The following is a 15,329-nucleotide window of genomic DNA, read 5'->3' as shown; positions in this document are numbered from 1 at the left end:
CTTTTTTTCAGCTTTAGCACCAGATTATATAGTCTATACCAGTGGTGTCCAAAGTATTCCAGAAAGGTCCAAGAGGCTGCAGATTTTCTTTGCAGACACTGACTCCAGCAGGTGATTTCACTGATAAACTCATTCCACCTGCTCAAAGTGATGTTAACCTGTGAAATCACCTGCTGGAGTTAGTGACTCCAAGGAAAACCTGCACCCTCTTGGCCCTTTCTGGAATACTTTGAACACCACATACAGTGTTGTTGACACATATATGTCTAATATTCAGAAAGCTGAGATGGTTCTGAAAATTTGATATGCAGCACATGGGTATTATACTATATGCAAGTACCTTAAAGGGGGAGATCCTGAAAGTATGGTAACATTGAAAAAACACCTTTAGGGCAGTAAGACAAACATATTAAATAGACAATATATGCTATTTTCTACATTTGAAAGATGCAATCCTCTTACTGGCATTTTTTTTACTGGTGATATGGAGTTTGCGAACAGTTTTATAAATGCAAACAATTCATTTTATTTATATAGCACTAAATCACAACAAAGCTGTCCCAAGGTACTTCACACAGGTAAGCTCTAACCTTACCAACCACCAAGAGCAACCACATAAGCAGCCGTGGCAAGTGGTGACTATGAAGCTCAAAATTGCAGGGATGATGATGAATGGTTTTAGTACATATACCCCACAAGTGACTTGTGAGATACAGAATGGAGATTTCTGAAGTAGGTTAGATAGAGTTAGATGCCCTATGTAGGAGATACAAGCTGAAAGAAATTAGAGACTGTAAAATGGTGGCAGGGTAGAGCATGGTTAAACAGCATCAAATGGGGGTTTGAAGGATGAATTTGAAGCTGAAGAAGAATAAGAGAGTGAGAGCTGAACCAGGGATCAGGTGAAGGAAGCTGAAGGAAATTCAGGGAGGAGTTGAGACAGGCATTGGATAGAGGTAAAGTGGTACTGCAGAAGTGCTGAGGGAGACAGCAGGGAGATAGTGTGTGAGACATCTGGACAAAATAAGGATGACAAGGAGACTTGGTGGTGGAATGAGGAAGGGCATATAGCGAGTCTTCCATGAAGTTGAACACTGATACTGCTGTGACGACCCCGAAAGTGAACAGCTGGAAGAAGAAGAATAAATGCTATGAAAAAAAGCTTTGTAACACAAGGGAGGACTAAGGAGATTTTTATTGATATGAACTGATTAGGATACTTATAGGACATTATTGTACCCCAGACCCTAAATCATTCAGATTAATTCAGTTTGAGAAACAGCATAGTATGAGTTTTGATGTGTATGTGAATCAGTGCAGTGTATGTCTCATTTACTGGTAGGGGTTTGGATTGCACCACTGAACAAATATGTTTTATCTTACTGAATCATCCAAATGGATCTCATTGTTGCACTTACGATGAATAATGTGTGGTCTAATGCTGTTGCAGAAAGAAACTGTGCATTGACCACGCCTTTGATTATACCCCTGTGACCTTAATTATATGCAAAGTAGTTAATGGTTGCTAAGGTAACCCTTCTCTCTGCTTGGACTAATCATAATTGGTTGCAGCTGTAGAGAAATAGTGCCAAAGGCTTTGAACAGAACAGGATCACAGAGTGCAAACTGCCAGTGTGGCTCATCAGCCCCATGTTTCTTGAAACAAAGGAGTGTGCAGAGCTCCATCTGTAACAACACAACACTTCCTGTAGTATGACACAAATATGTGTCCACCAGGTCCAGATAGGTCATTCAGTCCGGATCATTTCATAATCTTTTAAGAGACATTATTGATGGGTTGTTTATTTTACTCTTTGCTTTTTACATTTTAGGATTAGTGACATAACCGGTAATAGGAGCTATCCATCCATTTCCTATACCCGCCTACTCCAGTTAAGGGTCACAGGGGACTGGAGTCTATCCCAATAGGATATGAGGCGGGCACACCCTGGACAGGACGTCAGTCTGTCGCAGGGCCACATATAGACAAACGAACATATTCACACCTGCACACACAGCTATGGTCAGTTTGGAGTCATCAATGATCTAATTATTGATCATCACTTAGATATCAAATCAAATCAATTTCATTTATATAGCGCCAAATCACAACAAACAGTTGCCCCAAGGCGCTTCATATTGTAAGGCAAAGCCATACAATAATTACGGGAAAACCACAACTGTCAAAACGACCCCCTGTGAGCAAGCACTTGGCGACAGTGGGAAGGAAAAACTCCCTTTTAACAGGAAGAAACCTCCAGCAGAACCAGGCTCAGGGAGGGGCAGTCTTCTGCTGGGACTGGTTGGGGCTGATGGAGAGAACCAGGAAAAAGACATGCTGTGGAGGGGAGCAGAGATCAATCACTAATGATTAAATGCAGAGTGGTGCATACAGAGCAAAAAGAGACAGAGTGGTGCATACAGAGCAAAAAGAGAAAGAAACACTCAGTGCATCATGGGAACCCCCCAGCAGTCTAAGTCTATAGCAGCATAACTAAGGGATGGTTCAGGGTCACCTGATCCAGCCCTAACTATAAGCTTTAGCAAAAAGGAAAGTTTTAAGCATAATCTTAAAAGTAGAGAGGGTGTCTGTCTCCCTGATCCGAATTGGGAGCTGGTTCCAGAGGAGAGGAGCCTGAAAGCTGAAGGCTCTGCCTCCCGTTCTACTCTTACAAACCCTAGGAACTACAAGTAAGCCTGCAGTCTGAGAGCGAAGCGCTCTATTGGGGTGATATGGTACTATGAGGTCCCTAAGATAAGATGGGACCTGATTATTCAAAACATCATAAGTAGGAAGAAGAATTTTAAATTCTGTTCTAGAATTAACAGGAAGCCAATGAAGAGAGGCCAATATGGGTGAGATATGCTCTCGCCTTCTAGTCCCTGTCAGTACTCTAGCTGCAGCATTTTGAATTAACTGAAGGCTTTTCAGGGAACTTTTAGGACAACCTGATAATAATGAATTACAATATGATTGGGTTACATGAAACCTGGCTTAAACCTACAGCTGTCCTTCCCTGAAATGAGGCCTGCCCACCAGCACATACATTTAGTCACGTCCCTCATGATGCGAAGCAAGGCGGAGGTGTTGCTCTTATTTATAAATCTCTGTTTGCTTTTTACTTAGGCCCTCTTATTTATAAATCTAGGTTGAGCTTATTAGCTGTAGGGGGTCACAAATATAACTCGTTTGAGCATCTGATTCTCCGCTCTGCTCAGGATATTATGCATTGCCAAGGTCAGAAGAATAAAAATCAGCTGTATTTCTTTGTCACTCTATATAGGCCTCCTGGCCGATATTCTGAATTCTTAGATTAATTTGGTGCGTTCATCTCTAACTTGTCAACTCATACAGATAACATTCTGATTAATGGTGACTTTAACGTTCATATAAATAAGCCTTCTGATCCCCTCTGCATATCATTTATGGAAATTGTGGATGCATTAGGATTTCGGCAATGCAGTTGGGACTCGACGCACATTATTGGAGATACCCTGGATTTCGTTCTCGCACGTGGTATTACTGTCACAGATATTGACATCATGCCTCCTACATCAGTGGCCTCTGATCACTCACTTATTAAGTTTACACTTTTGCTGCCGTGTTTAGTGGATCAATAACTCACTGTGTTTTGTACAGTAACACTACCTCTAACCTTAGTGACATGAAATTTGGGGTTCCACAGGGGCCAGTCTTAGGCCCCCTGCTCTCTCTCTTAGGCCCCCTCTCTCTTTCTCTCTCTCTCAGTTACAGGTTCAATGTTTTGTTTCAGTTGAGCTTTATTGGTATGTGAAACATACATTTTCATTGTCAAAGAAAGTGTTACATAGAGCAAAAAATACATACATTCTCTCTCTCTCTCTCTCTCTCTCTCTCTCTCTCTCTCTGTCTCTCTGAAAAATCAGCTGAACACGGTGAGGCGCGGCTCTGAGATGCACAGACACCCCCACCTGACTGGCCTGTTTTCTCTTTTCTTTTTGTTTTCTTGAAAACAAATAATAAGGATATATAAAAATAAAAACAGCCAGGTGGGCGAGAGATTTGTGCATCTCAGAGGTGCGCAGAACTCACACAACTTTGAGACACGCTGACACACAGCACCTTGATCACGGTGTAACGTCCAGATTGGGCATGTAATCACGCATCCATTGACAGTCCACCTCATGTGTCAGAGGAGTCATCTGAATTTACATGTCATCATGGCTGTTAGACCCCGTCCACACAGCCGTAGTGCGCGTCAACATGTCACAGAGATGCAGGCCAACGTGTCACAGAGATGCGCTGAAGAGCTGTGACACATGGTGTATTTGGTGTGATTGTGCAATGTTCACGTCAAGTGCACATGATGATTGTGACTTCCCACATTACAGTACACTTTGTGCACTGAACAGGATGTGGTGGGGGGGGGGGGGGGGTCATCTGGGGCACATTCAGGATATGTCAACATAATCAGACTGCTCCAAATGCTGGTGGGTTGTCATTTCAGATGCCAGTTGTATGCCAGTTCAAATCCCATTCAGGCTAGCAGTCACACGGCAGTACGACCACCATACGAATATTCCCCAGTTGGACTTCAGCACGACAGTAGTGTGCATGTGCATGTGTACATTTGTGCTGGCCTGCCAAACTGGCGTATGAATGAATGAATTTATTCAAAATACAATTCAACAATAACAAAAAAAAAAAATCATAACAAAACAACTCTACAGTGATCGGGTGTGGCCGAAAGGGTGAGGGCAGAAGCAAAGCTTATAAATACCCACCCTTTATACTAAAAAATAAGAAATATATATACACACATATATACATGCATGCACACATAAACACAGTTTCATAAATACATATCTACACACACACACACATATATACACTCAACAAAAATATAAACGCAACACTTTTGGTTTTGCTCCCATTTTGTATGAGATGAACTCAAAGATCTAAAACTTTTTCCACATACACAATATCACCATTTCCCTCAAATATTGTTCACAAACCAGTCTAAATCTGTGATAGTGAGCACTTCTCCTTTGCTGAGATAATCCATCCCACCTCACAGGTGTGCCATATCAAGATGCTGATTAGACACCATGATTAGTGCACAGGTGTGCCTTAGACTGCCCACAATAAAAGGCCACTCTGAAAGGTGCAGTTTTGTTTTATTGGGGGGGGGGATACCAGTCAGTATCTGGTGTGACCACCATTTGTCTCATGCAGTGCAACACATCTCCTTCGCATAGAGTTGATCAGGTTGTCAATTGTGGCCTGTGGAATGTTGGTCCACTCCTCTTCAATGGCTGTGCAAAGTTGCGGGATATTGCCAGGAACTGGTACACGCTGTCGTATACGCCGGTCCAGAGCATCCCAAACATGCTCAATGGGTGACATGTCTGGTGAGTATGCCGGCCATGCAAGAACTGGGACATTTTCAGCTTCCAAGAATTGTGTACAGATCCTTGCAACATGGGGCCGTGCATTATCCTGCTGCAACATGAGGTGATGTTCTTGGATGTATGGCACAACAATGGGCCTCAGGATCTCGTCACGGTATCTCTGTGCATTCAAAATGCCATCAATAAAATGCACCTGTGTTCTTCGTCCATAACAGACGCCTGCCCATACCATAGCCCCACCGCCACCATGGGCCACTCGATCCACAACATTGACATCAGAAAACCGCTCACCCACATGACGCCGCACACGCTGTCTGCCATCTGCCCTGAACAGTGTGAACCGGGATTCATCCGTGAAGAGAACACCTCTCCAACGTGCCAAACGCCAGCGAATGTGAGCATTTGCCCACTCAAGTCGGTTACGACGACGAACTGGAGTCAGGTCGAGACCCCGATGAGGACGACGAGCATGCAGATGAGCTTCCCTGAGACGGTTTCTGACAGTTTGTGCAGAAATTCTTTGGTTATGCAAACCGATTGTTTCAGCAGCTGTCTGAGTGGCTGGTCTCAGACGATCTTGGAGGTGAACATGCTGGATGTGGAGGTCCTGGGCTGGTGTGGTTACACGTCGTCTGCGCTTGTGAGGCTGGTTGGATGTACTGCCAAATTCTCTGAAACGCCTTTGGAGACGGCTTATGGTAGAGAAATGAACATTCAATACACGAGCAACAGCTCTGGTTGACATTCCTGCTGTCAGCATGCCAATTGCACGCTCCCTCAAATCTTGCGACATCTGTGGCATTGTGCTGTGTGATAAAACTGCACCTTTCAGAGTGGCCTTTTATTGTGGGCAGTCTAAGGCACACCTGTGCACTAATCATGGTGTCTAATCAGCATCTTGATATGGCACACCTGTGAGGTGGGATGGATTATCTCAGCAAAGGAAAAGTGCTCACTATAACAGATTTAGACTGGTTTGTGAACAATATTTGAGGGAAATGGTGATATTGTGTATGTGGAAAAAGTTTTAGATCTTTGAGTTCATCTCATACAAAATGGGAGCAAAACCAAAAGTGTTGCGTTTATATTTTTGTTGAGTGTATATATATATATATATATATATATATATATATATATATATATATATATATATATATATATAGATATATAGATATATATCTATATATATATAGATATATATATATATACGAGGTCTATTAGAAAAGTATCCGACCTTTTTATTTTTTTCAAAAACTATATGGATTTGAATCACGTGCGATTACATCAGCCAACCTTGAACCCTCGTGCGCATGCGTGAGTTTTTTCAAGCCTCTCGGTTGCGTCATTCGCCTGTGGGCAGGCTTTGAGTGAGGAGTGGTCCACCCCTCTCGTCGGATTTCTTTTGTCTGGGAACTTCCTGAGAGACTGGCGCTTTGCTTGATCAAAATTTTTTCAGAACCTGTGAGGCACATCGAAGTGGACACCATTCGAGAAATTCAGATGGTTTTCGGTGAAAATTTTAACGGCTGATGAGAGATTATGGAGTGTTACTGTCGCTTTAAGGACTTCCCATGGAGCGGGGCGTCGTGCCGCGCTCTGAGGCGCCGTTGTCAGCCTGTTTCAGCCATCAAAAGCCACCTGGTTTTTACAAATGGTTATCAACACGGAGGTGTATATATATATATATATATATATATATATAGATAGATAGATAGATAGATAGATAGATAGATAGATAGATAGATAGATAGATAGATAGATAGATACAGTTGTATGCAAATGTTTGAGCACCCATGATAATTTTCATAATTTTCCTTTATAAATCATTGATTGTCTGGATCAGAAATGTCAGTTAAATATATCATATAGCAGATGAACACACTGGTATTTGAGAAGTGAAATGAAGTTTCTACTATTTACAGAAAGTGTACAATAATTATTTAAACAAAATTATGCGGGTGCATAAATTTTGGCACCCTTGTCATTTTACTGATTTGAATACATTTAGCACTAATTATTGGAACACAAAATTGGTTTGGTAAGCTCATTGACTCTTGACCTCCTTACACAGATGAATCAAATCATAAGAAAGGGTATTTAAGATGGCCATTTGCAAATGTTTCTCCTCTTTGCATCTCTTCTAATAAGTGGCAACATGGGAGCCTCTAAACAACTCTCAAATGACCTGAAAACAAAGATTGTTCAACATCATGGTTTAGGGGAAGGATACAAAAAGCTATCTCAGAGATTTTAGTTGTCAGTTTCCACTGTGAGGAACATAGTGAAGAAATGGAAGACTGCAGGCACGGTACTAGTTAAGGCCCGAAGTGGCAGGTCCAGAAAAGTCTCATATAAGCTGAAGCGAAGGATGGTGAGAACAGTCATAGTCAACCCTGCTCCAACCTGCTCCAAAGACCTACAACATGATCTTGCTGCAGATAGTGTCTCTGTGCATCATTCAACTATACAGCGTACTTTGCACAAGGAGATGCTGTATGATGCTATAATGTTGCGTTTACACATAACGATGACAAGTCACGAAAGCCACGAAGTATACATTCTTGACCGCTGATCACGAATGTGATTATTCAGGGCAGAGGCGTCAGGAGTCCTCAGGAACTGTTGCAACCTGTTACTACACGTTACAATTAATGGCACGTGTTGCTGGAGAATTATCAGGAACCATTACGCACATCAAGAATAGTGTTCAGCGTTGTTCCGCGCTATTGCATCGAGGTGAATTGTCTCCACACACCCATATTCATCCAACCGAATTCAGATCGCTCCAGTTTTTCAGAACTTTGTGACTGCATGCGTAGTTGGGCTCTGTGCCATGGAGTGGCACAGAGAGGAGGAGGAAGAGACTGACAGATCCAGATGTGTAGCTTCATGCGGCTCTTATCTCGTGCATTTTCCCAAACATCAGGCACATACAGCAGGTGGAACACCTGCAGGAGCGCGCTGAAGAGCACTGAAATTAGACTTTTAGCCAACTTTGTGTCAGCAATCAAACTGAATGTGGTGCAGCAGGGTTTAATTGTGCGCACGCTTCTTCCTCCGCCGGACTGGAGGAGGTGCAGAGATGTCTGACTGCACGTGAGTCTCCTCTCGCTCCTCTGGTTCCTCTGGCTCAGACTCGTTCTCCCGCTCATCGGTTACAACAGCAGGTGGAACACCTGCAGGAGCGTCCTGAGGAGCTTCAGCAGGAACTGTGGAACGACACTTGGAGCCGAGTTTAATTGTGCGCACGTGACAGAAAACTGATTCGTCGTGGCGTGCAGTGAAATGTGACGCCGCGTTACAAGTCGTGTCAAAATTTGACAGTTTCTGTGTCACTTCGTAATAATGCGTGACAGTTTGGGCTCCAAGAACCATCACAGGAACCACTACGAACATTGTCACGTTCTATTAAGGATCACTACTTATCAAGACGGATCAATACGCTCAGTTGCGCCCTCCACAACGTGAGGCGAAATGAGGGTGGTATGTGACATTTGTGGAAAATTTTTTGACAGGCAAAAACATGCTCCACGAATATCAAGAATATCACGCACCAACACGCACTATTAAGAAACCTATTCATATGCATTAAGTCACATTAAGAATGTCAGGAATGTGTCACGAATGACAGAAAAATGACATTCGTAACGCGTCTTGCTCATGTGTAAACGCACCTTACTGCAGAGGAAGCCTTTCCTGCGTACACGCCACAAACAGAGTTGCTTGAGGTATGCTAAAGCACATTTGGACAAGCAAGCTTCATTTTGGAATAACGTGCTATGGACTGATGAAACTAAAATTGAGTTATTTGGACATAACAAGGGGCCGTATGCATGGCTGAAAAAGAACACACCATTCCAAGAAAAACACTTGCTACCTACAGTAAAATTTGGAGGTGGTTCCATCATGCTGTGTGGCTATGTGGCCAGTACAAGTACTGGGAATCTTGTTAAAGTTGAGGGTCACATGGATTCCAGTCAATATCAGCAGATTCTTGTGAACAATGTTCAAGAATCAGTGACAAAGTTGAAGTTGCGCCAGGGCTAGATCTTTCAACAAGACGACTCTAAACACTGCTCAAAATCTACTTAGGCATTCATGCAGAGGAACAAGTACAACGTTCTGGAATGACCATCTAAACGGGCATCTAAACACTACCTAATCTAGAGCCCGTGCATCCCCACAGGCATATATATATATATATATATATAGAGAGAGAGAGAGAGAGAGAGAGAGAGAGTTTATATATATATATATAGAGAGAGAGAGAGAGAGTTTATATATATATATATAGAGAGAGAGAGAGAGAGAGAGAGAGTTTGTGATTGTTTTAGGATTATATGACCTTGAGTGCCAAAGAGTTTGTGATTGTTTTAGGATTATATGACCTTGAGTGCCAAAGTGCTAACCTGATAGTTGGTTTGTAAGAAACAATGCCAGGAGTTTGTGTGTTTTTAAGGTGAGATATTACATATGTTGAGATGGATGCATTTTTGCAGAACTTTGTATCTGCGGATGTGGCTTAAGAGATATGTGTCTGTGTGTCTGCAGGAGCTGATTTATAAGGAGTTCTTCTCTCAAGGTGATCTGGTATGTGTACACCACCTAAAAAGTTATATGTGAAGTGCCAGCAGCAAATGGTTTAAGGATGGACTCCCATTGCCAATTTCAAAATTGAGGAAAACAGGCTTGATTTTTTTATATAAATAATAATAGGCAAAATGTGTATTAACTACTATTTTGCATATGACTGTAACCGAATATTGGTGAATATAAATCTACGTAAGTACAGTTCCCATTACATGTAAAACACGACGTCAGTGTTTGCCCCGCACTTTTCCAAAAAGCTAAAATGTTTTTGTTAACATCTCCAAACTGTCTTCTCTTGAAGAGCGTGACATGCTTTTCATGGGTTTCATGTCGAGGTGGACGATCAGAAGTAGGCTTCGGTTCAGAGAACAGTTGGACCCGCATTACTACATATTGTGCTCTTTTGTCCACTTTGACCTATTTTTACACAAAATTACTCCTAATCTGCACCAATTAAATCCGACTGTTCACCTTGATCTCAATATCTAAAATTTTGAAAACATGTTTAAGCCTTGCCGGCACATCAGCATCAATGTTTTTTGCATGTGTCATGGGCCCATACAGTTTAAAGCTTTCTTGGGTGCTTGCAGTGTTCTACAACGCTATTTTTACTACACATTGCACCTGATCTCAGGCCTCAAATGGGTATCAAATACTTGTGCAAAAAATGTACAAAATCAGGTATCACAAATTAGCAATGGGATACCACACTAAAGTGTGGGTCAGGGTTAGACACATCAGCATGATTATTGCTCTTCTGTGTGTGTGTGTGTGTGTGTGTGTGTGTGTGTGTGTGTGTGTGTGTGTGTGTGTGTGTGTGTGTGTGTGTGTGTGTGTGTGTGTGTGTGTGTGTGTGTGTGTGTGTGTGTGTGTGTCGGTGGGTGCAGGAGAAAGCCATGGGGAACAGGCCCAGTGAGATGATGGACAGAGAGAAAGCCTATATCCCAGAACTACAGATTAGCTTCATGGAACATATTGCCATGCCCATATACAAGTAAGTACCAAATTACACAAAAATCATAGTACCTTCATGACTAAATTTTGCATATTGCACACATAGATAGATGCATTGCTACTTACGGAGCCACTCCTTAGTTGCCCTGGCTGTGTGTTTTGGGTCATTGACACGCTGGAAGACCCAGCCACAACCCATCTTCAATGATCTTACTGACGGAAGTACTCAGTGCAATATATGTACAGTGAGGAAAATAAGTATTTGAACACCCTGCGATTTTGCAAGTTCTCCCACTTAGAAATCATGGAGGGGTCTGAAATTTTCATCTTAGGTGCATGTCCACTGTGAGAGACATAATCTTAAAAAAAATCTGGAAATCACAATGTATGATTTTTTAATAATTTATTTGTATGTTACTGCTGCAAATAAGTATTTCAACACCTGTGAAAATCAATGTTAATATTTCGTACAGTAGCCGTTGTTTGCAATTACAGAGGTCAAACGTTTCCTGTAGTTTTTCACCAGGTTTTCACACACTGCAGCAGGGATTTTGGTCCACTCCTCCATACAGAACATCTCTAGATCTTTCAGGTTTGGAGTTTTAGCTCCCTCCAAAGATTTTCTATTGAGTTCAGGTCTGGAGACTGGCCAGGCCACTCCAGGACTTTGAAATGCTTCTTATGGAGCTCCTCCTTAGTTGCCCTGGCTGTGTGTTTGGGGTCATTGTCATGCTGGAAGACCCAGCCATGAACCATCTTCAATGCTCTTACTGAGGGAAAGAGGTTGTTTGCCAAAATCTTGCAATGCATGACCCCATCCATCCTCCCTTCAATACGGTGCAGTCGTCCTGTCCCCTTTGCAGAAGAGCACCCCCAGAGTATGATGTTTCCACCCCCATGCTTCACGGTTGGGATGGTTTTCTCTAAACATGGTAAGTGGAGTTTATTCCAAAAAGCTCTATTCTGGTCTCATCTGACCACATGACCTTCTCCCATGCCTCCTCTGGATCATCCAGATGGTCACTGGTGAACTTCAAACAGGCCTGGACATGTGCTGGGTTGAGCAGGGGGACCTTGCTGCCCTGCAGGATTTTAAACCATGACAGCATCATGTGTTACTAATGTAATCTTTGTGACTGTGGTCCCAGCTCTCTTCAGATCATTGACCAGGTCCTCCTGTGTAGTTCTGAGCTTTCTCAGAATCATCCTTACCCCACAAAGTGAGATCTTGCATGGAATCCCAGACCAAGGAAGATTGACAGTCATCTTGTGTTTCTTCTACTTTCTAATAAATAATCATAACAGTTGTTGTCTTCTACCAAGCTGCTTGCCTGTTGTCCTGTAGTCCATCCCAGCCTTGTGCAGGTCTACAGTTTTGTCCCTGGTGTCCTTAGACAGCTCTTTGGTCTTGGCTATGGTGGACAGGTTGGAGTGTGATTGATTGAGTGTGTGAACAGGTGTCTTTTATCCAGGTAACAAGTTCAAACAGGTGCAATTAATACAGGTAAAGAGTGCAGAATAAGAGGGCTTCTTAAAGAAAAAGTAACAGGTCTGTGTAAGCCAGAATTCTTGCTGGTTGGTAGGGGTTCAAATACTTATTTGCAGCAGTAACATACAAATAAATTATTAAAAAATCACACATTGTGATTTCCGGATTTTTTTTTTTTTTTTTTGATTATGTCTTTCTCATGATTTCTAAGTGGGAGAACTTGCAAAACCGTAGGGTGTTCAAATGCTTATTTTCCTCACTGTGTATATATATATATATATATATATATATATATATATATATATATATATATATATATATATATATATATATATATATATATATATATATAACAAACTCACATTTTCGGAAGAATTTCATGAAACTTGGTACAAGTCCTTCTTATAGATCTTTTGACTTTAGGCGCATCATAGAAAATTCCTTTTCATTTATATTTTTCATGGCAGAGTCTGAATCAACAGGTTAGCTTTGAAAAGTAATAGACTTTTCTTTGCTGTGATTCATTAGCAAGAAATCTTTCCCTTGGTTTATGAAATAAATTCTTCATTCGAATTAGCTCATTTTACAGTTTTTGATCGAAGTGCAAATAGCTGATGTGTGCTGCCAAAACAAATGTTATCACATACCTTGTGTATGTTATCAGAATGTACTGAGCACTTGTGCCAAAGCAGCATTAGCCAGCGGGGGATATTGTGCTCTCAGAGCACCCTCGTTAAATTAAAGGATGAGTTCACTTTTTACAACCTTCTTCATCTTAAATCATTATTATTATTGCTATTATTGTAGTTACATTATTTTTATTATTATCAATAAAACCATGTACTTTTAACAATTGCATTGTATGAGAGAAATTCATTTTTAAAAAGCTGTTAAAAAAAATTAATAGTCATTTACATCAGTTACTTGGATTAAAGTAAAAAGTCAACGCTACTAGCACATTTTGATTTTTTAATTTCAACTCCATTTTGGTGGTGCACAGAAGCAAAATTCCAAAATTTGTGTGACTGTCCAAAGACTTAAATACTTGAGAATACAGGAGTATCAATAGGGCACCTATACAGTAAATTTTAGAAAAATCACCCGTGTTAAATTACAGATGGCGTTAAATTCAGACTGCCAGTGTATATATGGTCCCACACTAACGCTGGTGATTTTGCTGTGTATTGTCACTATTAATACATTCATTCATGTTCTGATTACTTACAACATATATTTCTGGAGAAATCAGTAAATTTATTGTACCATATCAGTGGAAACACACTGACGAGTTAACTTTTGTGTCTGGTGCATGGTTGATATAAACTAGCATATTACAATAATAATAATTTTAAAAATATAGACATCCAGTTTGCTGTATTTCTTCAGACATTTTGCACAACTAATTTAACAATGATGAAAAAAGATATGCGGGCTGGCATCAGTTTGTAACTATGGACAGTGGATTTTTAGATTCTCCCAATGAATGGCTTCAGTGACTTTCTAAACTTAAAGAATTATTTTATAAAATTCTAGAATTCACAGACAGATTTGGATCACGAAGACTGAATCACTTGTTTCCATTCTAAAACTTGGCCACTATTTGAAATACTACTACTACTACTATTACTACTACTACTACTACTAATAATAATAATAATAATAATAATAATTATTATTATTATTAATAATAATAATAATAATAATTATTATTATTATTATTATTATTATTATAATTATAATAATAACAATAATAATAATGCTATTACTACTAATGATAATAATATCCTCCTGACTACCAGGACATATTATATGTCCTGGTAGTCAGGAGGATATAGATCTTTGCCAGTTAAACAGTCCAAGTCATTTACTGGTACATTATATTCTTCAAGACTGTGAGGTGATGATGGTGTCAAAACCCATAAATTTTTGGTTACATTATCAATTGCTTCTCTGTATTTTGGAGTGTTAGACTCGTGCAGAGAAAAGTATGTGATTTATTTAAATGAAATAGAATTTTATAACTATTCTTCCCACGACTGAGAACTGTGATGATTATGTGCCACTGCCCTTTGACCTGACAGGCTGCTGGCTGAACTGTTTCCTGCGGCCACTGAGCTGTTTGAGAGAGTTTCATCAAACCGAGAGCAGTGGCTCAAAGTGTCCCATAAGCTCACCTTGCGGGGGTTGCCATGCAACAACAGTCTGGACTTCCTGGACAAGGAGTATGACCTGCTGGCAGCCCAGGGTGCTTTTGGGAGTGATGACTACTGCCTCAATGGCTGCATAGATGATGCAGATGGAGGGAGGGGTCAGTGACATCAGCAAGCGGCCAAGAGTCCCTGAAGTTTCCTCCAATAAGAGGATCCCCTTTTCTAAGCGGGAGGGTTCTCGCTGCTGTCAACACTTTGATGTTGAGCAGGCTATGAGAGGTTTAAATCAATGAATCAGATAAGTGATTTGCACAAGTGCATCTAGCACATTCAGTGTAAGCAAATCCTGATTAGATGCTTCATGTCGCTTGTGTCTCCAGTTCAGGACAGCCAAAAGGTATTGACTTCATATTTCTCAGCAGCTGTATTGGTAAAATACGTTTAGCACAGGTAACAAATCCATTCAGACAGTACTGATCCCAATGAAGATTGTAAAGACACACACGAGTATTTACACGCGGACACACACACACACACACACCTGGCAAAAAGTCATTCTGGTGGAAGAACACCATTATATCATGTGCTAATTACTTTCTGTAAAATGTTTTATTATACGTTTTATTGATTTAAAAGGCTTTGAACATGTTGAAGCAGCTGCCATGGTCCCTCACCTGAAGCTTATGAATGCATGCTGTGTGGACATATCCTCCATCCATCGTGAAGAAATTAATGCAGTCTGCTTTTACTCCATC

At 40.9% G+C, this 15,329-nt stretch overlaps 1 protein-coding gene across 2 annotated transcripts in view; it reads left to right on the top strand.

Moving 5' to 3' along the window:
* Nucleotides 1-15,116, top strand: part of LOC117508423 (cGMP-dependent 3',5'-cyclic phosphodiesterase) — a 762,024-nt gene extending 746,908 nt beyond the window's left edge. For both annotated transcript variants that reach the window (XM_034168188.1, XM_034168189.1), the window contains exons 29-31: nt 9,943-9,981; nt 10,869-10,975; nt 14,506-15,116. In XM_034168188.1, the coding sequence (XP_034024079.1) occupies nt 9,943-9,981; nt 10,869-10,975; nt 14,506-14,740 (381 nt within the window). In that variant the 3' untranslated portion in view covers nt 14,741-15,116. The remainder of the gene's footprint in view (nt 1-9,942; nt 9,982-10,868; nt 10,976-14,505) is intronic.
* The last annotated feature ends 213 nt before the right edge of the window (nt 15,117-15,329 follow it).

This window comes from Thalassophryne amazonica, chromosome 4, assembly GCF_902500255.1.
Source record: "Thalassophryne amazonica chromosome 4, fThaAma1.1, whole genome shotgun sequence".
NCBI classification, from domain to species: Eukaryota; Metazoa; Chordata; class Actinopteri; order Batrachoidiformes; family Batrachoididae; genus Thalassophryne; species Thalassophryne amazonica.
The sequence above is the reverse complement of the archived record's forward strand: the minus strand, read 5'-3'. Positions and strand labels throughout refer to the sequence as shown.